We start from the raw sequence: 23,732 nt of genomic DNA, 5'->3' as shown, positions 1-23,732 counted from the left end.
CAATGAAACTTTTAGTAAACAAGTTTGGTGCGTATAGCACATTGTTATAGTTTTGCACACATGATATGTAGGGGCCAGATTGTTATAGTTTCTACAAATCAATGTAGGGGCCACATTATGGATGCCGTCAGCACCAACTGTTCCCAATTAGGTTGCAGAGATGTTGAAATGCAAAAAAGAACTAAACGGCAAACTCATTATATATAGACCTATAGGGTTCTAAAACTAGTGAGCAACAAGAAGAGCTGTAAACTAAAAGCATGGATGGGAAGAAACTGGAGTACACAGGTGAGGAGGCATTGAAGGAGATTGAGAGGCTCACAGCCAAGGCTGGTAGGGTTCAGTTGAACATTTTGAAGGAGATCTTATCACGAAATTCGAAAACCGAATATTTGAGTAAGTATATGAAGGGATCAAAGGATGTATCAGCTTTTAAGCAATGTGTCCCAGTCGTTACTTACAAGGCCATTCAGCCTTACATCCAAAGGATTTCTAATGGCGAAGACTCTTCTCTCCTTACTGGCCACCCCATAACTGAAATGCTGTGCAGGTAGCTCTGCCTTTTCCTTTGTTTACAAGCTTTTCTATTTCTTTTTTATCAATTTTTTTGACACACTTGGCTTATTGCATTTGCAGTTCAGGAACTTCAGGAAGAGAGCCTAAGATGATGCCATCGATCGCTGAAGATCTGGATCGTAGAACATTTCTATATAATCTCATTATGCCGATTATGAACCAGTTAAATATTACAACTACTCTCTCCATTAATTTACTAACGTAACATTGTAACTATAGTATAGGGAACTGTTACTAGCACTAAAAACTAGTCCCTATGAACTTGTCTAAAGGAAATATATCTCTTGTGCTTTTATAAAGGAAAACGTGCAGAATTTTTTGGGGTCCCAGTAACAGTTTGCGTAACCCATCAATAGGATGTGTATGTATCTATCTTGATATGCAAAAGTGTATATATATACAGTTATGCCCATGTGTTTGATATTCTAACTGCAGGTATGTCCCTGGACTGGATGAGGGCAAGGCTATGTTCCTCTACTTTGTGAAGGCAGAAATGTCAACACCGTGCGGCTTACCAGCTCGAACGGTGCTTACCAGCTACTACAAGAGCAGCCACTTCAAGTGCCGTAGCCCTGACCCTTTTAACAATTGCACAAGTCCTGACCAGACCATTTTTTGCAATGACAGCAACCAAAGCATGTATTGCCAACTCCTCTCCGGCCTAGTCCACCGCCACCAAGTCCTGAGGCTTGGCGCCGTCTTTGCATCGGCCTTTCTACGAGCCATATCATTCCTAGAACGAAATTGGATCAACTTTTGCAATGACATACGTACCGGCCAATTAGACCCTTTAATCACAGATCCCGAATGCCGGTCATCAATGGCTCCCTTAATTTCTGTCCCTAACCCTAGTCTAGCCGATGAGATCAATGAAATTTGTAGCCTTCCATCATGGAAGGGAATTGTATGCCATCTTTGGCCTAAAGCGAAGTACATTGAGGCTGTGGTCACGGGGTCCATGGCACAATATATCCCAGCTCTAGAGTACTATAGTGACGGAAAACTTCCCTTGGTTTGCACCATGTATGCTTCCTCAGAGTGCTACTTTGGTGTCAACTTGAAGCCCTTGTCCGACCCTGCTGACGTGTCGTTTACCCTTTTGCCGAATATGGGGTATTTCGAATTCATACCGTTGGGAGAGAATGGGACTCGACTCATGAACATAGATGAAGATGAGGAGGTGCGTAGTGATAAACTTGTTGATTTGGTGCAAGTGAGGCTTGGCTGCTATTATGAACTGGTGGTCACCACCTTTGCTGGTAAACTTATATTAATTTTGTTTTAGCACTAGTTAACTTATTTCCTTTTATCCTAAAGTGCTTGTTTAGGAGTGCCTTTAGAGTGGGTAAAAGGATGCTTATGGTAGAAAAAGTTATAAGTGTTTTTGAGTTACAAAACCAATTTCTGTTTCTTACAAAAGCACTCCTAAACATACCCTAAGATTGTTCTGCACACAGCTAATTAACTGTTTTGAGTTTGATGAATGATTAATCAGGATTGAATCGTTATCGAATCGGCGATGTGCTCCAAGTGACTGGATTTCACAATAAAGCACCGCAATTTCGGTTCATCTGTAGGAGGAATGTTGTTCTCAGCATTGACACTGACAAAACTAATGAGGAGGACTTGCACAAGAGCGTTTCTGTAGCAAAAAAGTTGTTAGAACCCTTCAATGCTCTTCTTGTGGAGTACACTAGCTACGCGGATACATCATGTCTACCCGGCCACTACGTACTGTATTGGGAAATTATATATCATGGATCAATGGTGGACTCAACAGCCCCACTTGATGATAACGTGATGCAAGAATGCTGCATTGCTGTGGAAGAGGAACTTGACTACATCTATCGCCGGTGCCGCACATATGACAAGTCCATAGGGCCGCTTGAGATTCGGGTGGTGGAGCCTGGGACGTTTGACGCGTTGATGGACTATTTCATCAGCCAAGGGGGTTCGATCAATCAATATAAAACGCCGAGGTGCATCAAGTCGAATAAGGCGCTTAAGCTGCTTGATTCTAATGTCAAGGCATGTTTCTTTAGTCCAAGAGATCCTAAGTGGATCCCTTAGATCCAACGTGTGTTAATGATCATAGTCAAGATTAGAACTCTTTTTGTTAGCCTTTATTTTCCTGCTATGAACTAACAAAGGTTCTGCACCTATAAGCTGTTGGTGCAATAAGTTTAAATATGCATTTTGCAGACAATATATAATATGCACCTTAATTAATTTGATCATTGTATTCATGATTTACTTCGTTAGTTACTTGCTTCCATGAAACAGATCAATATAGTAGACCAAAATCAATGACCTGATATCAGTTCGTGCCAATGACACATGCATAAGAGCGGCCTCGAGCCAAAAAGGCTTCCCGATTTGTGAGGGTCAGGAGGATCGTCTATCGTAAGCAGCCTCACCTTTACTTTGCAAAGAGGTGGTTTTCACGATGCTAATGAAACATAAGGATTAGGACTAATTGTTATTTAGATCAAACTAAAACAAGTTCTGGGACAAGAGGGAGTGGATAAGCTGCAGAATCTCATTTATCAGCTAGACATGTTTCTCATTTCTTTGGTATGCCGCAGCTCTTGATTTTATTCAATGTGTACTTTAATTTGTAATGAGGTGGGAAGGAATTCAACCACAAAAAGTTGAGTTGTATTTGATCATGTTGAGCCATGTCAAAGCGACAAAATCATTGTTGTAGTATTGGAGGGAGCTAGGAATTCGACCACAAATGTATATATATATATATATACACACATATTAGAGGGGGAACTTTTATTAGCACTCCAAAAATCTCATTTGGCTCTCCTCATATGTATTTTTCTTTCTAAATATAGAAAGTTTCAAGTGTCAAATGAGATTTTTGGAGTACCAATAACAATTCTCATTAGAGGAAGAAAAATAAACATGCAGATTGATAGTGCACACATAATACAAGCCCCTTCTCTTTTGAGTGAAATATGTAAGACTATGGAGAATGCGTAGCATTTGCTACTGTAAAATGGGATCTTCCTATAAGAAGTCATTTTTAGATGATGCGCTAACATTGATCACAGCATAATTGGATACCTAGAGGCAGCAATCGATGGGCCATAGGTTAGGTTTTATCACGTACACAAAAAAAGCCTCCGAGAATTGTACTAACTAGTACGCATATTACTACTTGTCATGATCGATTGATCATTTTGGTCTTTGAATAATATGGTGCTCAATTCGTTAGTAGTTCGTAGTCGACAAAATGTGTAATTAGGATCATTTAAAAGAGGGAGAGAGAGATTTATATCCTTGATGTTTCTGAAGTGGGTTAGTATGATTGACTGATAGGGATCGTAATATTTGAAATGAGTGATCTGAACTATTAGGTCCGTCGACTCCAGATTGCGAGAACCGAAAAGGATCTCAATTCAATTAAGACACAGCTCAGTCCACAATAATGCCACAATGGTGCACGTTGCATATTCAAATTATATATGCAGCTCCACAAGATTTTCAGGTGATGTGTCCCACCCTATATGAAATTTGAGCATAGTCATGGTGCTAATCAATCGTTATAAAGTGTGTGTGTGTGTGTGTGTGTAGATGCATCGATCTGACACCATGTTCAAGTGTGCCCCAGCATGCGCATACAAAAGGAGCACTCCTTCTTTGGGCGATTAGGGTTGGAGGAAAATAAAGGATCTCAATTCTCTGTTTACTACTTTTACCCTAAAGTTCGGGCTTACAAGAGACGGACGTACGCCACTAGTGAGAGACAGAAACCGAGTCACCATGCACTAGCTATACCTTGAAGACTTTGAAATCATGTGGGAGGAATTCAAAACATAACACATAAAATCCAGAATAAACTCTTATAAATTTAAGTTATTTGGTTCCAACAAAGTTTAGATAGTAGCTCTTAATAATCACAAAAAGAAAAGTTTACATATTCGTGTCAAAGTGCAAATCATTTCTCCTTTCAATATAAAGGAATCAAATATTTTTCTTATATGAAGAAAAACGACCATATGTTGATAGTACATGCACTCTCTCATGAGTGAATGGATGTATTTCACATCTTATAAATAACATGTATTCATTGTATAAGTTTTATAACCATAACTGTTTAATTGCTCAATCATCCTTACAAAAAAATCAATTGAATTGGACACCATTTACACATCCAAATATATCAAATAAATGGACGGTTGATCATGAATATGTTACTTGGTACTCACATTGTAGATTGGTTCTATACATTTGGATTCATAAATAATTTCTAATTCAAATGATTTTTTGTAGAGACAATTTTTAAATGAAGATTAAAAAATTAATTTATTCCGATTATAAAAGTTATAAGGAGAGTCGCATGTGGAATATGTGCATTCCCGCAATAGGAACGCAATTGTTATCCATATATGTTTACGTGGATCATGTAACAAACAAATAGGGGAAGCGAAGGATCTCCTTAGACAATGACCATATATCTTTCCATCTTTGACTAACATGGTTTTAGTTTATTCTGCCTCCCACCAGAGAGTGCTGTCAAATACCCACTTGTCAAACAACTTTACGAGCCAAAGTTGACAAATAAAATGCTAAAGCAACTAATTAAATGCTCAAGCACAAAAGCAAATATGCACTACTATAAAACACCAATAAATGAATGTCCAGTAAATTAATGGGGTGTGTGGATCGATAAATGAATGTCCAGTAAATTAATGGAATGTGATATCCACACATCTCATTTTACTTCTCATATATTTTTTAAATTTTTGATTATTGGATCAGATGAATTGAATAAGATTAACAGATAAAAATTATCAAGAGATGTGTGAAAAGTAAAATAAGATGTGGCTAGCACACCTCTAAATTAATAACTTCGGTTTTTACTAAGTCAAAGACATTTTTGGGCCCAGAAACTCACTTTTTGCATTCCAAATGTCTTCTATATCTAAGAGGTGTAAGAAAGAGGCCGTATTTATATTTTTAGAAAACTAATGAAAATGGTTTGAAAACTTTGAGTTTTAATGACAATGACAAAATAAAGGGTAAAGTGAATAGTACTAGGATTGACTTTTTAGTGTAAAAATGTGGTTTTTCGTTAAAGTGAACAGTAACACGGGTTTTTTGTTAAAACTCTCATTATTTTTTTATGATACTTAAACATGTGTTAGACATGCAGAGATCTTTTGGATGAGAAAAACAATTCATTCTGCTAAAAAGGAACACCTAGCTATAGATATACCTCTCTTGATTAATAGGCGTGAGAAAGGGGCAAAGTAACTCAACTAGAAGGGCTATTTCAATAGTGGCATCTAACATGCATATACGAACTCAATTCATTCTTTCTGGATAAGAATGTAGAAACAAACGAAAATGTTTCTTGAATGAAAAAAAAAAAAAAACAATTGCAGGTTTCTTTTTCGTTTGGAACAAATAATATTTTTATTTTTTATTTATACCTTTGTTTTTCATTCCCGACTTGTGCAAATGTACTAAATAATAGTCTCGCTAAATAAATAAGATAATAATTCTTCAAATTCTTTTAAAACCTAGACGAACATATAAATTAGTAATTGACAAAATATATAAAAAAAAAATAACCACATAAATATTCATAATACATATTTATGATTTGTTTACTTTAAACTTATATTTTTTAATTCAACTCTTTCTCAAAATAAACTTCTATATATGTTTCAAGATAATGTCATGGTTGTTTGTTAAGGCTTATTTTAATTGTCTTTTCATTTACACTTTTACCCCTCTATGTTTGAAAAACGAGTTTCTACCTCCCTATTTTTCCCTTTCTCTCCCCTATTTTTTCTTCGGTACTTCTCTCTATTTCTCTCTCTCCCCTCCTTCGTCCTTCTCTCTCCTACTTCTTGTCCATATTTCTCCCCTCATCGTCTTGTTCGTATTGTTAGCTAGATTTATAAGTCTTTTATGAGAACAATTGGGATTTTTTTTTTTTTGGCTTTAATATTTTGTTAAGTACTTGATTTTTGAGGTTTTGGTGATTTTGATACATAAATTTTGAAATTGATCGTGTAGAAGTGCTGAAATTTTGAAATTGATATTACATAAGTGCTAGAGTTTTGAAACTGATCATGCAGAAGGTGCTGAAAGTTTTGAAATGGTCTTGTGAAAATGTTAAAATTTTGAAACTAATCTTGCAAAAGCGCTAAAAATGTTGAAGTTGATCGTACAAAAGTGTTGCAATTTTAAAACTGAACTTGTAGAAGTGTTGAAAATTTTGAAATTGATATTGCAAAACTGCTTAAAATTTTGAAACTAATTTTGCAAAAATGCTGAAAATTATCTCGCAAAAGTGCTAGAATTTTGAAATTGATCTTGCAAAAGATGCTAAAAAAATTTAAACTAATTTTGTAAAAGTACCGAAAATTTTGAAACTGATCTTGCAGAAGTGCATGAATTGTAAACTGATTTTGTAGAAGTACATAAATGAATTTATACGGATCTAAAATCAACTTGAAGTTGTTATAGGTGATATTAGTTTGTACTTTTGGAAGTTTTTATAGGTGATGTTAGTTTCTAATTTTGGCTTGGTTAAGTAACAAGTTTATTGAAAGCATAACTGAAAATTTAAAATTTTGATTTGCTGATTTTTTGGGTTAAATTTGTTGGGGTTTAATGAAACACACCCACAAGTTATTAGATAAGACCTCGTACCTAGATCTAACGTCGTATAACCCAATCGAGACAACGTAGAATAAGCTAAGTTTTTCTTAATATCTTCTTGAGCAAGAGCTAAAGTGGCTCCTAAAATGATGAGCCCATCAATAAAATTATTTAAACACACAAAATTAACACTCTAATACGGGTAAGTCCTACCAATTTACGCATTCCCCTGCCCTACTTGTATTAGAAAATGTGTCAATTTGTGTCTGAACAAATCATTAATTAACTCTTCGTACAAGCATAGCATGAAACAGCTCAAGATCAGTCCAACGACTTAAAAATAAAAAGTAAAATTTATAAATTACATCCATAAAAATCAAACTTTATTGCCAAAATGTGTACTGGAATTAGCAGCAGCTTATTATGAAGGGATCAAAGGACAAGGGGAGGGGGGGCTTTATTGAGCAATAGCATGCTTAGCACCATCCAAAGTGTTCTTGAGTAGCATTGCAACCGTCATTGGTCCGACGCCACCAGGAACAGGAGTTACCCATCCGGCTACCTTACATGCTTCCTGGAAATCTACATCTCCAACCAATCTATAGCCTGACTTTCTGCTCGGGTCGTCTATAGCATTTGTGCCAACATCAATGACAGCAGCACCCGGTTTTATCCAACTACCCTTGATCTGAAATTCAGCAAGGAATAGATTTCGTTGAGTCAACGCATACAATAATCGACACTAGGGCCAACGAAGACAAGGAAAGTACAAAATTGACACAATGCAGCTGCACTGGCAGATGTTGGTTATTCCATTGAAGCAACGATAGAGCCTAGTGAAAGCTTTGCATTGGCAGATGTTGGTTATTCCATTGAAGCAACGATAGAGCCTAGTGAAAGCTTATAAACATCTAATGAATTGTCTTGCAACTGCAAAGTGAAAGATGATGGAGTGTCCTTTTTCCTTCACTTGGGATGAATGGAACCAAACAACTAGTCGTATTCTTCTAACTAGAACAAAACTAAGTACTAGATTTTTCATGGAAAGCCAAGAAATATGAAATAAGATAACACCTGCATGTCATAAGACGATGTTACTGCATACCACGGATCTATAATCTATGAAGTGCCTACCATCATTGCCTGTCCTGCTGCAGCAATAATAATGTCCGCTTCACGAATGAAACTCTCTGGATCTGGTGTGCGGGAATGGACTACGGTAACAGTAGCATCTGCTTTCAAAAGCAGCAATGAAACCGGTAATCCAACAATGTTACTTCTGCCAACAACCACTGCCTTCTTCCCCTTTATGCTTATCCCACTCCGGGACAGAAGTTCAAGACAGCCCTGCGGAAAAAAAATAACATTATAAAACAAAGCTACAACTGTACATGAATGGCTTTCAAGATTTTATGTGAATATTGCCTGGACAATAAGGGTTCCTTGTTTGATCGAATACTCAAACAAACCAAACATACATGTGTGTGTGTCAGCATCTATCTGTGTTTGAATACATAACTCGAGTGTCTTGCCTTGGGAGTGCAAGGAAGGAACAAAGGTTCTCTGCCTTTCATTGCAAGCTTGCCGATGTTGAGAGGATGAAAGCCATCGACATCCTTCTCGATGCTGATTTCACTCAACACTTTCTCCTCATTAATATGGTTTGGCAATGGGAGCTGAACTAGTATACCTGTCAATAAAATTAGACCTACTTTCAGATTCCACCAAGCCTAAATCAAATATCTTCCTAAAAATTTGTCAACTCAAAAGTATAAATTGAGCAATCATCATTCATTCAACTAACCATGTACATCGGAAGTAGCATTCAATTCGTGAACTTTGGCAATGAGGTCATCCTGGGACACATTCTCGGGGAGGTCTATATCCACGGATTTAATCCCAACTTCAGCGCACGCCTTTCGCTTCATGCTCACATAGCTTTGGGAGTCCTTCCTGGTCCCTACTATCACTACCGCCAGTCCCGGGACCTAAACAATTTCCCAATTACAATGTCAAAATTCATCCACCAAACAACATTAAAAACCCAGCCACAGCAAAAGCAAACCTTGCAGTATTTCTGCGACAGATGGCGAACTTCCTCAGCAATCTCATTTCGGATGGTCTGAGCTATGGCTTTCCCATCGATTATCGCAGCCTTGTGATCAGATTGCGATGCCATTGATCAGCCACTCACTCAAACTCAATCCTCAAGATATGAAGGACGGGTCGGGCTGATTCGGAGCTCGAACCGCAGCGGGTTACTGTAATCCAGTAAAACCAACCATTTATTTTCTGTACCCATAAAAACCCTAAACTGGAATTACATTTTCTGAGACCAAAGCATCGAACTTTACAGTTCCTGCAAGTTTGCCCAACATGAAACTGAATCTTTTAAACACCAAGAAGCAGTAAAATCCTCTAAACCTTCCACAAAAAAATCCAAAACCGAATCTTTTGAACACCCAGAACAAGATAACAATGATGGGGATAGTACTCCACAGAATCAAATAACAAACGTAAAAAAATTAAAAAAATAAAAACAATCCAGAAATCTCAACAAAAAAAAGAAGGACCAGAAATACTCACCGCAAGCTTAGCGAAAGTGGAAGAAGCAGATGACGGGGAATCTCAAATACCAAACTAGGGTCACCAGCAACCAAATTGAGATAAACGACGCCGTTCGCAAGTCTTTTTGTTGTGGTTGGTGGGGGGTGTCGCGTTTGGTACGCGGGACGGGACGGAACAGAGTGGGACGAGGCGTTCCGTCCCGCGTTTGGTGCGCCTAAAATGAGTGGAACGCGCTGTTTCACGGAACAGATTTTGGATTATTTTTTGTTCCACACCCCCACCCTGGAACGGGTTGTTCCACGTCTGTGGGACAAAAATTTCCAATATTTTTAGACAAAAATGCCCTTGGTCTTTTTCAAAATTTACAACTTCAAAATCAGTGAACAAACCCTAAAAACAAAATCTCTTCTTCTCAGCCGTTTCTCTTCACCTCTGCATCCTTTTCCCCTTCGCAACCTTCCTGCTCATCTTCTTCTGTGCAGCCTCGCAACCTTCCTCCTCGTCCTCTTCCGTGTAGCAGCTCTGCGAACTTGGTGGTCCTCAGGTATCTCTCTCTCTCTCTCTCTCTCTCTCTCTCTCTCTCTCTCTCTCTCTCCCCTCTGTATTTTTGGGTAACTTGAATGTTTGAATTGGTGATCACAAAATCAAGATTTGTTTGTCAGTTACAGTATTAATAAGTGTCTGATTTCATTTGTAAACTATTTCTGTTTACAATAAATATGGATTGGTAATTATTGGATTTATGGATTCGTAGTTTATTTCCCAGCTGAATTAGATAATTTTGGTTTTGATTATTTATGTTGGTTGGTTTGCTTTAAGAAAATTGTTTTATTATTTAATTAGTAGTCGATTCTAATTTGGAGAAAATCTTGTGATAGGGTTATTTGGATGATACAATGAAAGTTGAGGTGATTTTAGGTTCTGGGTTTCTCTCAGATTTTAATATTTTTATGGGTTTGCGATTTGAATGGAGGATTTGCATTCTGGGTTTAGCTAAGATCAACAGAGAAGGAAAGGGGAGTTTATTAATTCAAATGTCGAATTGTCAGTTTCGAATGAAAAGGAAAAGGACAGGGTAAAGAATTGGTGTTGAGTGGGATCTTAACAACCCAGTAAAAAATATTACAAACAGGCATCTAGGGATTGACTATGCTTGGTTTTTTGTTCTGTCCTGTTTCTAATGACTTGGCCACTGACAATCATTTAGCAGTCAATGCATCTTTTTATTTCATTTTCTCCAGCAACCAAGAGAAGGGTATCGAGTAGTAGAGCAGTAGAGCAGGCTTTTATTAGCTGGCCTCTTTGCTATGGATTTTGGGTTGATTTTGGTTCGTTTATTAGTAGTATAGCAGGCTTTCTGCTATTATACATCTGCTTAGAGCAGTTGGTTGTTTGCTTTGAAGAATATTGATTCACTAAAACACCTAATTTGGTATATATCTCCCATTCAATTTGATTTGATGGAAATCTAATGCGCAGAAAAGTACGAGGAAAGAAGCAGTGAAGAATATAATCACTAACTTTTTCAGTTTAGGTTTATATTTTTACTCTTATCTCTGTTGGTTACTAAGTTAACTTTAATAGTATATAATTATCAATCTTGGTAATTTTGTCTTTTTGTGAAAGAACAGAGATTAGGCATTGTTCTTGATTTATAAAAACGTCCATAATGGAAAAGGGTACTGTTGGTTGAGTTTTAGTTTCGATGGCTGAAGTCCCATTTAGTATATTTACTGTTTAATCCATTAAATTTATAGATTTTGGAAATGTAATTTTATTTCTTATATTGCTTGATTTAGAGGAAATTTAAGGTTCTTTGGCATTCTGGAGTAATTCAATTTCTGAATAAAGCTGTTATTATGAATTTAGAAGGATGACATAAAGCTGGCTTATGTGGTTAAATATAATTTCATGACGTTTTAGTGCTAGGTTTAGATCAAATGTTTGGATTAGGCCTAATGAAGGGACCAATTCAGTGTTCAAGAGCTTGTAGATATAACAGAATTCGTAGAAATGTACTCTCATCTTTGAAAAACGATAGACGTGACCAATTTTTCTCTATAGGAGGATGACATAGGTATAGGGATGTCAAGATTTGGACTCTTTTCTTGTAAGGACAAAAACTCATATGCTCTATCTATGAACCACTGATATGATCTTCTTAATAAATATTGATTTGTAAACTGTGAAAGTTCGAGTTAGGTTTTTCTTTTTGTAACAACCAACAAACATCTGAAAACTGCCCAGTTAAGGTCCTCTTTTGTGTGGGTGAGTTTATTAGGGAATAGGATTTTCTTTCCTCTCTCTCAAGCCCTACTCTTGATTTTCGGAGTTTCTGTTTTACGTTTTTTTAATGGTTTATTGATAAAATATAAGGATTTTCCTTTGCAAAGAAATTGTCGGTGCATTTGAAATATAGTGAAAAGATTAGGTTGTGAAAGAGAAGACTACTAGGGAAGTACAGGAGTTATGGTGCTGAGTAGTCCTCAAAACAAGTGAAACCATTATTGTTGTTGTGCAAAAATATAAACTGTGTGAGTGCAGTTGTTTTAAAATTATTTGCGTGTGGTTTTTTATAGTTTTGCTTTTTTCCAGTTTGGATTAAAATGGATTTTGAATTTTTGAGAAGAAATTAAAAGGGTCGTTGGAATTTTGGAAACCTTTGTGTTTTTGGTGAACACGCAGACAATCTTGAAAATTTGTGTTAGAAGACTAATGTTTGTATATAAAAATTGCAGCCATGTGGTAAAGAACAATGGTTCATTCTAAATGTCAATGGACTAATCCATGTGTTGACTGTGTTGAAAGGCACAAATTTTTTTGACATGTTTGGGTTTGATCTCATGTGGATTATTGGAAAAACAAAATGGTATTGCTCTGACAGATTGTTGGTCGCTTACAGGTCTGAAGACTAATATTACGAATCGTGATTCTAAATCAGCCCAAGATCGTTATTTATCTGTGAGTTTTGCATGTTTATCAACTTATATGGTTTGGATCTTTTTTTTTTTTGTTGGATCGTTATTGTGCGTGTCTGATGCATTTTGTTTTCCAGATTCGGGAAACTGTCCCTTTCAGATTTTTGGAATTTCGATTCTGATTCTTGAAACTCTCTGTGCTAAAGTTAGTGAAAGATACCAATCTGATGGGTATTTGGACCACCTTGGATGACTCACAGAAGCCAGATTTCATTAAAGTGTTTATGGAGAGCCTTTGAGGTTTTAGTATTTGTGGTTTTAGTATGGGGAACTTTATCAACTTCTAAGTGTTTTAGTATTTGTGGTTTTAGTATGGGGAACTTTATCAACTTCTAAGTGTTTTCATTATTACTTTAGCAAGACATTATTTGTTTTTTAAGTCAGGACGAATGTTTGATTTCGGAAATTTCATGTTTAAGTTATGCATATTTCATTTTCTTTGTTTAAGTTCTAAATGTTTAAACCCTAAAATGTTTACGATATGCATGATCATTAAACTTATATATTTTTCAACATTTGTCATGTGCTCTTATGTGGTTTGCCTTGTTCCTGCAATGGGGAATATTTAGAGGGGTGTCCTTCTAAACAAGGCCAATTCTAATGTTTGTAGAACCTAAACTCCCTAAACAACAACCCACAATTGAAAGGACCAAAATTAGGGACTAAAAATTGAATTGGGGTGTGGGTTTTGCAATTTGCACAATAAAATTTGATGGATTTGTGGTGAAAATTCGAATGGAGGCGTAGAAAACGGGAAAAATTACAAATTTTAAAGGGGTTTGCATATGAAACACAATATATACCTATTAAAATTTGGACCAAGAAAACAAATAATGGATAATAGTGTTCAAATTTGAACAACTTAAAAAAAAAAAAAAAAAAAAAAAATAGTCATGTCCCGTTCCGCCCATAAAATTGTACCAAACAACAGCGGAACATGGGTATTTTAGTCATTTTAATCTTTTGGTTCCGTTCCGTCCATGTGCTACCAAACGCAGGACGGAACAACCGTCTTGTTCCATCCTGCACGTACCAAACATAACACAGAACATCTGTTCCGTCCCGTCTCGTCCCGTCTGCGTACCAAACGCTACCTAAGTTCCAAAATCACATAACGACGTCGTTTTAAAATTGCGCTTCGTTTTGTTTTATGAACCACTGAAACCGAACTGAACCAATAGATTTCGGTTTAATTCGATTTTTCAACTTCGGTTCAGTTTTTCTCGATTCAATTTTTTTCAACTTCAGTTCTTTTTTTTTGGTTTTTGATTTTTTGAACCTAATTCTTTGTGTATGTAAAACTTTTTTTTGACAAAAACAAAAAATTTCTTACATATAAGAAACAGAACAGTATCGATTATGATATCACGTATGACCATATATTTGATATTTTGGATAAGATACATTCATATGGTAATTATTTAATTACACATAAATCACCAATAATCTATCGTATTTGACATAGTTTATAACAAGTATTCAAAACCTAGGTGTGGCTCCAAGACCCCAAGAATATGAGAGTTCTAATGGGGTCTTCTGCATAGTTGTTCCATCTTCTTCTCCCATTTGGTTTGGAAACTAAGAGACCCCTATCATTATTATGACCTCCATGCCTAGCCATAACCACCATGGCGGCCTGATAAGCCTGACAGAGCGTTTCTCGGAAACCCCTCGTCGATTCGTCACACAGAGAACTCTCCCCACAGATGTTTTGGGGCATCATTCTTGATACTTTGATTGTAGTCTCTTTGTTTGTTTGGCCAAGAGGGTAAGATATTAGACTTGCTTATGGCCTTGCCTTGATTCTTATAGAAGAACAAAATGGTAGGAACATGCTGATGACATGAGGAAATGCTTGAATCCAATGCCATATTCTAGAGGAATGTGTGCTCATTGTCCATGTGTCTTATGCCAAAATTGATTGATGAAACATGATATTATTTAGGACTGGTTTGCCTTGCTTAAAGTTTTTTAAAGGTAGATTTTTATAAAAGTTAGGGCCTTATTGTGTTAGGCAAATGAAAAAAAAAAAGTGTGTTTTTTTTCAAAATTAAGTATCTAAAACAACAAAAAGCAGAAGCAACACATGCTTTTCAAAAAACGATTTTTTTTAGTGGAGGCTGGTGAACAATGCTAATTAATACAATTTTCATATTAACAATCCTAACCCTATCTTTTTTTTTTTTTTTTTTTGCTAAAAGCACTTTTAACACTATAGTTTACGAAACTCTTACTTGTTTTTTTCCACAGTTATTTTTTCTCACAGCACAGTAACCCTAAACTAGCCATAGTTACTTACATGTGAATAATTTTCTTCTCTTATACACAAATTATAGTTTGATATATACACAAACTTGAAACGATATATATAAAAAAGCAAGTATCTTTAAAAGAAATTGAAGTGATATCTTTTAAAACTCCAATTTTATTGTGCTAAGAATTTGAAAGATATGCCCCTTTCAAATCCGAATACACTTTTTAACAAACTTAGATTCCAAATGTTTATATTCGAAAAATGAACAAATGTTCATGGGAAGCTATCAAACTTAAGATGCTTTGCTACTCAATGTGCTAAGACAACCCACCTATGGCTGATATGCTCATTTCAAACTCACAATATGAAAAGGTGGAAAGAAATGAGTGGGAAGAGGATGGGAATAAATTCAATCTTATCTTTGTTTTTGGCATATTTGCCATCAAATTGAGCTTTCGTGATGTTAAGTAGGTCTATAATTTTTTGCACGACTCGTTAATCCAACATAAAAAGATACAAAAATAATCTATTTTGGGTCAACCTGTTAATGAATCGGGACATTATCGGATCACCCGTTAAGAACCCAATAAGTATCATTTGCCAAATCTAAATATTAATCACTAGAATTCTTGCATGACCCATTATAACTCGTACTCGTCATGTAATGACACGACTAGTTAACGAATCAATTCACATGTTAAGAAGACATTAAGATAACAAGTTTGACACGACAAGACTTGACACGAAAACGACACAAACACGATAAACGCAACTCGTTTCTCATACCTAATGTTTAGTCTATACTTTGTGAGAAGTTTCGAGTTTGGTTTTTACTTTTTTTTTTTTTTGAACAAACAATATTATCTACACTAGGAGAGAGGGGATGAGTTAGCAATAATGTAGTTCAAATTTGTATTTAGCGAGAATCAAACCTAAGACCTCTCATTTACAAGTGAAGAGAAATATCATTATACCATAGTACTAAGTGGCTGATTTTTACTTTTCTACCGTAGAAGATTCAAATTTAAGACCTTGAAGACAAATATAAATGCGCTTAACTATTTGTGCTAAAATCCCTTACTTGAGCTCAATTTTTATGAGTAACATGTATTGGATAAATAAAAATACATTAAAAAATAAAAAATAAAAAAAATAAAAAAAAGCCGACATGGCCTGTCCGAATCCAGTGGGCCCAAAAATGAGAGTGCACTCCTCTAGACCATGCCTAACTAGAAAAACTGCCTACTCCAACCGGGCTTTAGAATTTTGTTCGGGCCGAATGTAGGACAATTACATTTTTCACTGGGTTGGGTATCTTTTCCCAATTTCGTTGGACTGATGAAATTGATTTTTGTTTCGGATCCCTATTTTACAATTTTGCCCTTTTCTGTTTTTCTTTTTGTGTTTATCTCGGGAAGGATTCGGATCCTCTAATTTTTTCTTTTAAAGGAGACTAGCTGGCAACTTTATTGTGGCAGTTTACCATTTAGAGTTCAAAAAGATTCATAGAGACATTTCAGTCTCATTCTAGCCATCATTGTATGATTCACCAGCGCTAATAATTGAATGCAGAATGTACCGTGTGAAATATAGTCTGAAATTTGCCCCCGCACCACTATATGTGGTCATTCAGATCCTAACTGGTTTCAGTCCATATTTTACGATTTTCTTTAAAAAAGATTTGTATTAGCAAGGATACTGAAATATGCACTTTCTTTCCTTTTTCAAGTTATATTTTGCACATACAAATAGTGAATCACTTATATTTGGTCTCAGCTACCTGGAACTAATCTCGCTCAAATAAAGTAGGATACCCTATGCGAACGTCTGGACATAAGAATCTTTTACGAAGGCTGGCTTAGTCAAATAGTAGTGCTCCGGATCTTTGCCCTTTATGGGCGGTTGGCTAGGTCAAGAATCAAACTTCATTATCCGATTGGGCAAGTTGTGGAAAACTACTTGCTACAATTGTGATCAATTGGGAGGCCAAGGGTCACCAACTTTGTGGGACATCATATAAAACGACCGGCTGCTCTCAACCTAAGCTTGAAAAACAGATCGTGTTTGTTGTGTTCGTGTATCTATTATTTAAAGAGGTCGTGTCTTGCCGTTTCGTGTCAAATTAACAGGTCATCGAAGAAATTGTCATGTCTAATGTCTAAATCTAGCAAACGATATTTTATCAGGCGACCCGATAACGACCCTACTCACTAATGGATTCCTAATGGTTAACCTGGTAACGATCGACTCGTTAACACGTTGACCCTAATTAAATCTATTACTTTCGTGTTGTTTCTACCGATTAACAAGTTGTGCAATAATTGTTAGGCCTATCTCAACCTGTTAGAATTTATCTTCCAATGAATGCGTCACCCTACTTATTTGTTAGTGATGTTACCATTGTACCATGAAGCTTTAATATCCACCTAAAAATAAAACACAAGCTCTAAACTATAGAGTAATGGAATTAAAGAAATCATTTTTTTTCACCTTTTTCCGTACAAAGATTTTAGATATTCAATAGAAGAGAAAATCAAACACTGAACTTCGAATACAAAACCGAATCTTCTTAACCAATTGCGTTACAAATAATATCTTATGAAAAATATAAGAATACATTTGCATATTCTCTTTTATATAATATCTCATTCCTTCTCATCTATATAACGAATAGTGCAGCAATTGTCGTCCAAATACGTAATACTTTAACACCAACATCCAACAGCCTCAAATATCTTCAATCTTTTTCCTTTTCGATCGTGATCATAAATTACAAAATGCAAACGGTTTATGGTTTTCTTTCTTTGTAGATGTTTTGCTTTTGGTGGTGGGGGACTTGGGGTTGATGAAAAAAATCAACTCCTTTTCTTTCTAGATTCTTCTAAATGCAGCCCAAGATATCATATCATTCAATCTTTACATCCAAAGGGAGCAAAATCTTTTAGTAATCATGCATGCAACTCATGAGATTGTTTTTTTCTTCGGCTTTTTATCTAAAATAGTCATGATATTGGTATAGTTCCTCATTTTGATCCTTAAGATTTGAGAATTGATAGAAATAATCTCTGAGTTTATTTACTATAAGCCATGTTTAGTTTTCTGGTTATTGCCGGAAAGTCACGTGTTGTTTTGGCAGATGGGCCTGGTCCCATACCCCATACCCGATGCCAGCAGTCTACGTTCTGAGGGTCGGGAAGACTTATAAAGACATCTCAATTTTCCTATGACTACCATCGTATGATTCATTTACACCATGTAACTTATCAGATATTAATCAATACTGAAACAACGTTGACTATTTAATTTGTAGGTAAGTACATAGTTTAGAGTCAGCCAACTTTCATTTGACCAGCATGCGTTTTAGAATTATCATCCATGCATTTAGAGCCAGAAATTGGTTATGACTGTATGTATCCGTTGCGAGCCACAAATTGGTATGGAAATTTGGTCAATTTGGTCAATTTGATCGAAAAGGAAATTTGATCAATTCCAAATTTTCTTTTATTTTTATGTGAAAAATATCTGATAGGATAAACAACTTCTCAAATTCAAATCCTGTCAGATCTTCTTTGTGAGAATCTCAGGAATTTATAAATTATTTCCATTCAACGTATATCGTGTGGTCATAAATTATTTTAAATTTTTTATTCAAAATTAAACACAAATAGTACCTGACAAAAACTGATTGCACGATGTACGATGAACGAACATAATTAACAAATCATCTGGATCCTCTCAAAAAGGATCTGGAGAGGATGCTGTTGGCAACTTCTCCAGAGGTATAAGCCGGTTTCGAAAGAGGTATATTCCGGTTTGGATATTCCGAAAATCGATCAAAGGGAAAGTTGAAGGGTAGAGATTGAAATCTAGCTACACTATTCACATTAATTTGAAATATCAGTCCTTTGGACGTATTATATAATATTATGTATTTTATTTTAAATACTATTACTTTGACGTCGGATTGCATGCAACGAAGATTCCCACGAGGTTGAGAGTCGACACATGTACACATATGGCCCTCATAAGGTGATCACGAATCACATAGATATTCGGCATACATTTTTTTGGAATAGGATCCTCTCCTGAGCAGATGTTCGGGATTCTCATGACTAATCAACATGGATCGTTGAATTTTGATCCAACAACTACAAACAAAGAATCTTTCTAAAGTTATAATAATTATAGTCGTTAGATCAAAATCTAACGGTCCATGTTAGTTGATCATGAGGATCCCGAGCATTTGCTCAGGAGAGGATCCTATTCCCATTTTTTTTTAGGTGGAGAGTCGACACATGTACACATATGGCCCTCATAAGGTGATCACGAATCACATAGATATTTGGCATACATTTTTAAGGTTCTCCCCTCAATTTAATCTTTTTTCTTTTCCCCTAATTGAACCAAAGAAAGTGTTGATAAAGAGTTATTGGGAGTCAACTCGACTAGCCTTTAATCCTTCGAGTTCTAAAGAGCCCTTCCACACACAAGAGACTTCCGGATTACTACGTTGATTTTCATTTTCGTTCGTTCAAAAAGTTTCACAATCAGTAACGGAGTTAGAATTTTATATGTGGATATATAAGTAATTTGAACTCAAAATAAGAGAGAGTGGAGTAATTTACATGAAGGACCTTAAGTTCAATAAAGAGAACTATAAAAACATTGTAAAAAACCCATAAATCCGAATATGAGGTAAAAAGTAAGCAAGAAATTTTTTAAAATACAAGTTCAAGCTAAAAAATAAAAAATTGATATAATAAGGACGATAAGTGAAGGCTACACCCCAAAAAGACGGAATGGAGAGAAAAATGAGATCTGTCTTGGAGTAGAAAAGAGTTTGAATTGACAACACACTTGAATTTTAAAGGTATTAGACTGATATGCAGCAACATCATTTGTTAGAGTAGCAAGAAAATAAAAAGGCAGGATGGGAATAACACGCACCAGCAAGCTTACACTAACATGCTCAACAATAAAATCTTAGCTGAAGTTCTACACACCTATTTGTATCTTCTTACACAATTTTGTTTATTTATTAATTAAATAAAAAATTAAAATTAATGAACATAAATAAGCATGATTATGTAAAATATACGAGTGTGCATAATTCATTTCCATTTAAATATTGGTCAAGTTAGAATGAGTTTAGTTGAGCAAATTGCACCATTAGTGAGAGGGATATCAAATTTATTCTATCCCCGATACCCTCTGGATCTTATTTCTTAGGTCTTTCGTCCCATGCATGCTTAAAGCTTTTGCCCTGTTGTGCGACTTAAAAAGAATAAAGAGGTCAAAAGCTTAAGACAACCACATACACAGAGGATAGCTTTCAGTCCAAAGTGAGTGGGAGACTAATAATATTCTGCAATATATATATATATATATATATATATATATATATGTCGAATTTGGATCCTCTATACACCTTAACTCTTAATTTGTATGAAAGAGAAATCTGAGCCTTTAATTTGTGTGAGATAAACTAGCGAAATGAGTTAACGAGGATTTGCCGAATTCAATTTGAATGGTCTAGCTTGTTTCATCCTTAGGCTCAAGATAGTGAAATCCGAATGGAGCTCTGTCCTTATATATCTACATCCATCACATGCATAATTGAAATAAAAATCGGTACCGTCTACAGAGACACTTTAATTTCAAACCAAAAGATGGAGATATGCATGTTGCTTTTTCTAAAGGCGACTTAACTAAAGCATTAAGTAAATCAAATTGTTGGAACCAACTTATTTGTTGTCATTAACTAATCAAAGAGACCTGCTAGCTAGCTAGTATGCATTTTGATTAAGAATTATACCTTCGCCTTTTCTTTGTCACCAAATTTTTAAGGATGAATTGTTGTTACAGAATCGACAAGGTGTCGATAATATGTCAATAAAAAAATGTACTGAACAATACTTGTGCTCTGACAAAGGCCTTTCAACGATTCGACGTGCCCCTAAAGCAACACGCTTAACCTACCCGACCTCGAAGAAAATATATCGAGTCGCCTAAACCCTAACTATAATTTTAAAAGACTTTTCATTACTTTACACATCAGGCTGGGAGGAAATGAAAGATTTAGGTCCTACAAATAACCAAACATTACAAGGCTATTGGCCTTCTTACGCAAGCAAACCCAAACTTAGTAATAAAGCTAAGCTACGTAATACAACCCACTACAACCCCTTTTATTTTCCCCTACTTTTACATTTTAGAACTTTCAGTGTGTTTGTTGCATTGGATTATTTCGATCTGAACTATATTAGTTCTTAATCCAGTCGTTCCAATCCAGTAAAACTTAGTGAAGGCAAACAAACACACCTTATAAGTACATCAAAATTTATCCTCCCTTCCTCCCCCAAGTACACACCGTATATACTAGTATATATACGCTAGTTCTACATACGACTCTCATAAAATCTTCACATAATGTAGCACCCAACTTCATCTTCATCGTCAACGATCGTATCTTCATCATCGTCATTGATAAAATCGGACGGCAGAGCAAACGAGAACAAGCTCGGATGAGAATACGTAGCAGTATGCATGGGATCAGGAGCATAGTATGAGGTACTTGTACTGGTAGGGTACGCCGTATTGTAACTTAGCCCGTACGTCGGGGGCTGATAGTACATTGATGTTGGATACGGGCCAAGATACGCATGCTGAACTGGTGGGCTAAGATTCATGGAGGCAATCGGTTGGGCCATGTCTGGCCCACCAGCCATATACGGCCCAATACTGCCCGCAGGAGGCGGAGCATCTCCAAAATTGTGCTCGCCGGGGTTGGTAGGGACACCGCCGCCATTTGCGGAATTACCACTTTGCCCTTTCTTCTTCTTCTTTTTCTTCTTCTTTTTGGCCCCAGTACTTGCTGTGTTTCCGCCGCCCACCACCAACAGTAGGACTAGCACCGCTTTCTCCACCACCTTCGTTACCTTCGCCATCCTCTGCAGTCGGATTCACCGCCGTCGTCAGCATCATCACCGCCGTTGGTTTTATCCGGTTGATCATGATCACCATCTTGTTCATGCTTATGATCTGCGGACTGCTTCTCACTGTTACTACTACTCTTCTTTGATTTCCCGGACTTTTTCGATTTCTTAACTTCCGGCCAAAGCTCGGCGTGCTTCCCTGACTTCTGCAGCTTCTTCAGCAGAGTCTCCGCCTCCACGTTGCCGGTAACAGTCACTTTGTGCTGCTGCGAATCAATATCCGTCGTGTAAACCCCTGATCACGTCAATTAATCAAAACACGAACGATCACTTACGGATTAATTTAGAGAAGACAATCGCTAACGAAGTAAAATATTAGAACATCCGTGTCTAATAACCATTTGGTTTTTAGTTTTTTGACCGATAAAAAAAAAAAAAACGCGTGGCAAGAGGGACGAGGGAGAAAAGAAGGAGAATGTATAAACGTACCATCGATGTTCTGAAGAACTTTCTTGACTTTCCTCTTGCATCCTTCACAGTGGATTGAGACTTTCAAGACCCATGTCTGCAAAACGGAGGAGATGATCAACTTATAATTTGTGAAGAAAAAAACTTGAAAAATAATGAGAAAAAAAGAAGAAAATATTTGTACTAATTACCTGGTATTTTAAGGTTCCAGGAGCTTCTTCAGCCGGTTTTGCCATTGATGAGAGAGTGAGAGGAGAGAGAGGAGAGGGTGATGAAGTGGAGAATAAGGGAAGTGGGGAGCCTTGGGGGAATGTGTTATGAGGTTTAAAGAGTGCGAAGGAAGCATCTGATGTGGTCATGGTGGGGATGCCACGTCAACTTCCATACTCCCAATGAACCAGTGCTGCTCTGACACGTCATCAAACTCACGTGACAATGTCACGTGACCATCCCCTGAAGACCCCACCACATCTCAATTAACTGACTTCAATTTCACACTCTCACAAGCTCACTGATTCGCATGCGTAAATTTCATATTTTCACCTGAAGGTTATGAAAACCTAATTCAAACCAATCAAGTACAATATCTCAAGTTAATCACGTAATTACGTTGTTGAAATTTTCTCATCTCACAGTCCGGCACAGTGACATTCATTGACAAACAACATACAGTTCCAGATTTCAATCCAAACTCTGCCCGTGAGGAGAGAGGAGAACCTATTGATTGATGATCAGCTTTGTACTGTGACTTTTGCTGCATCTTTTGCTATCCTCAATAAGATCGGACGGTCTTTATACTTTTTCAAGGTTCTGATCATCGACTTTTCCTGCCACTGATATAATTGACTGAGATGGGCCCTCAGCTAACCTACCCTCAAAGGATGCTGTTCAGAACTTCCGAGGCCTAGAAGTTTCTTGCAAGTAATCCAGGAAGCATGGCTATGAACAATCTTTTCTGCTCTCGAGCGAATCTACATTGCACCGTCGGAGAGGAGTTTGCCTTGTAATTGAATGTATACGTACAAAACTTATACGTGTGATATATGAACAAATGTTTATACACTCAAGTAGAATCTGTTCGTAATCAGATATATACGTTCAAGTCATGTAATGAATAAGATAAAAACGTTCTAGGCATGTAATCCAGAATGCAGGACTATGAATGATCGTCATTGTTTTTGAGCTAATCTAAATTGAAAAGGAATATCTATTTTGTAACCAGCTGTATAAACTAATATCATATTATTAAAGAAAATATGAACAAAGTGCTATACAACCAATTACATTTTAGAATAAACCTGATAATACCGCAGATTCTCTCGATAA

At 36.4% G+C, this 23,732-nt stretch overlaps 2 protein-coding genes and 1 pseudogene across 2 annotated transcripts; 1 reads left to right on the top strand and 2 right to left on the bottom strand.

Annotated features, from left to right (window-relative positions):
- The first annotated feature begins 214 nt into the window (after nt 1–214).
- On the top strand, nt 215–2,805 carry LOC103934140 (putative indole-3-acetic acid-amido synthetase GH3.9). The gene is made up of 4 exons (XM_009343852.3): nt 215–550; nt 637–738; nt 1,012–1,835; nt 2,072–2,805. Exons 1-4 carry the CDS (start codon nt 261–263, stop codon nt 2,644–2,646), a joined length of 1,791 nt encoding a protein of 596 aa, XP_009342127.2. The 5' UTR covers nt 215–260; the 3' UTR covers nt 2,647–2,805.
- A 4,657-nt stretch (nt 2,806–7,462) lies between these two features.
- Nucleotides 7,463–9,664, bottom strand: LOC125478640 (bifunctional protein FolD 2-like). Its single transcript, XM_048587019.1, has 5 exons — nt 9,269–9,664; nt 9,008–9,191; nt 8,736–8,893; nt 8,338–8,550; nt 7,463–7,891 (listed from the first exon to the last, which is right to left on the bottom strand). The coding sequence occupies exons 1-5, from the start codon at nt 9,380–9,382 to the stop codon at nt 7,661–7,663; spliced, it is 900 nt and encodes a 299-aa protein (XP_048442976.1). The 5' UTR covers nt 9,383–9,664; the 3' UTR covers nt 7,463–7,660.
- Nucleotides 9,665–21,063: 11,399 nt separating this feature from the next.
- On the bottom strand, nt 21,064–22,757 carry LOC103942707 (annotated as a pseudogene).
- Between the last annotated feature and the right edge of the window lie 975 nt (nt 22,758–23,732).

The sequence above is a fragment of a genome, unplaced genomic scaffold (genome assembly GCF_019419815.1).
Source record: "Pyrus x bretschneideri cultivar Hongxiangsu unplaced genomic scaffold, Pyrus_bretschneideri_v1 Contig25, whole genome shotgun sequence".
In the NCBI taxonomy this organism is placed as follows: Eukaryota; Viridiplantae; Streptophyta; class Magnoliopsida; order Rosales; family Rosaceae; genus Pyrus; species Pyrus x bretschneideri.
This window is presented reverse-complemented; position numbering and strand designations above follow the sequence as displayed.

Coding starts and splice junctions, on each gene's coding strand:
- LOC125478640 (XM_048587019.1), bottom strand. CDS start 9,382: ATGGCATCGCAATCTGATCACAAGGCTGCGATAATCGATGGGAAAGCC. Junction 8,894..9,007: donor TGCTACTTCCGATGTACATG/GTTAGTTGAATG, acceptor TTTTATTGACAG/GTATACTAGTTCAGCTCCCA. Junction 8,551..8,735: donor TCCTTCCTTGCACTCCCAAG/GCAAGACACTCG, acceptor TTTTTTCCGCAG/GGCTGTCTTGAACTTCTGTC.
- LOC103934140 (XM_009343852.3), top strand. CDS start 261: ATGGATGGGAAGAAACTGGAGTACACAGGTGAGGAGGCATTGAAGGAG. Junction 551..636: donor ATAACTGAAATGCTGTGCAG/GTAGCTCTGCCT, acceptor TTGCATTTGCAG/TTCAGGAACTTCAGGAAGAG. Junction 1,836..2,071: donor GGTGGTCACCACCTTTGCTG/GTAAACTTATAT, acceptor ATGATTAATCAG/GATTGAATCGTTATCGAATC.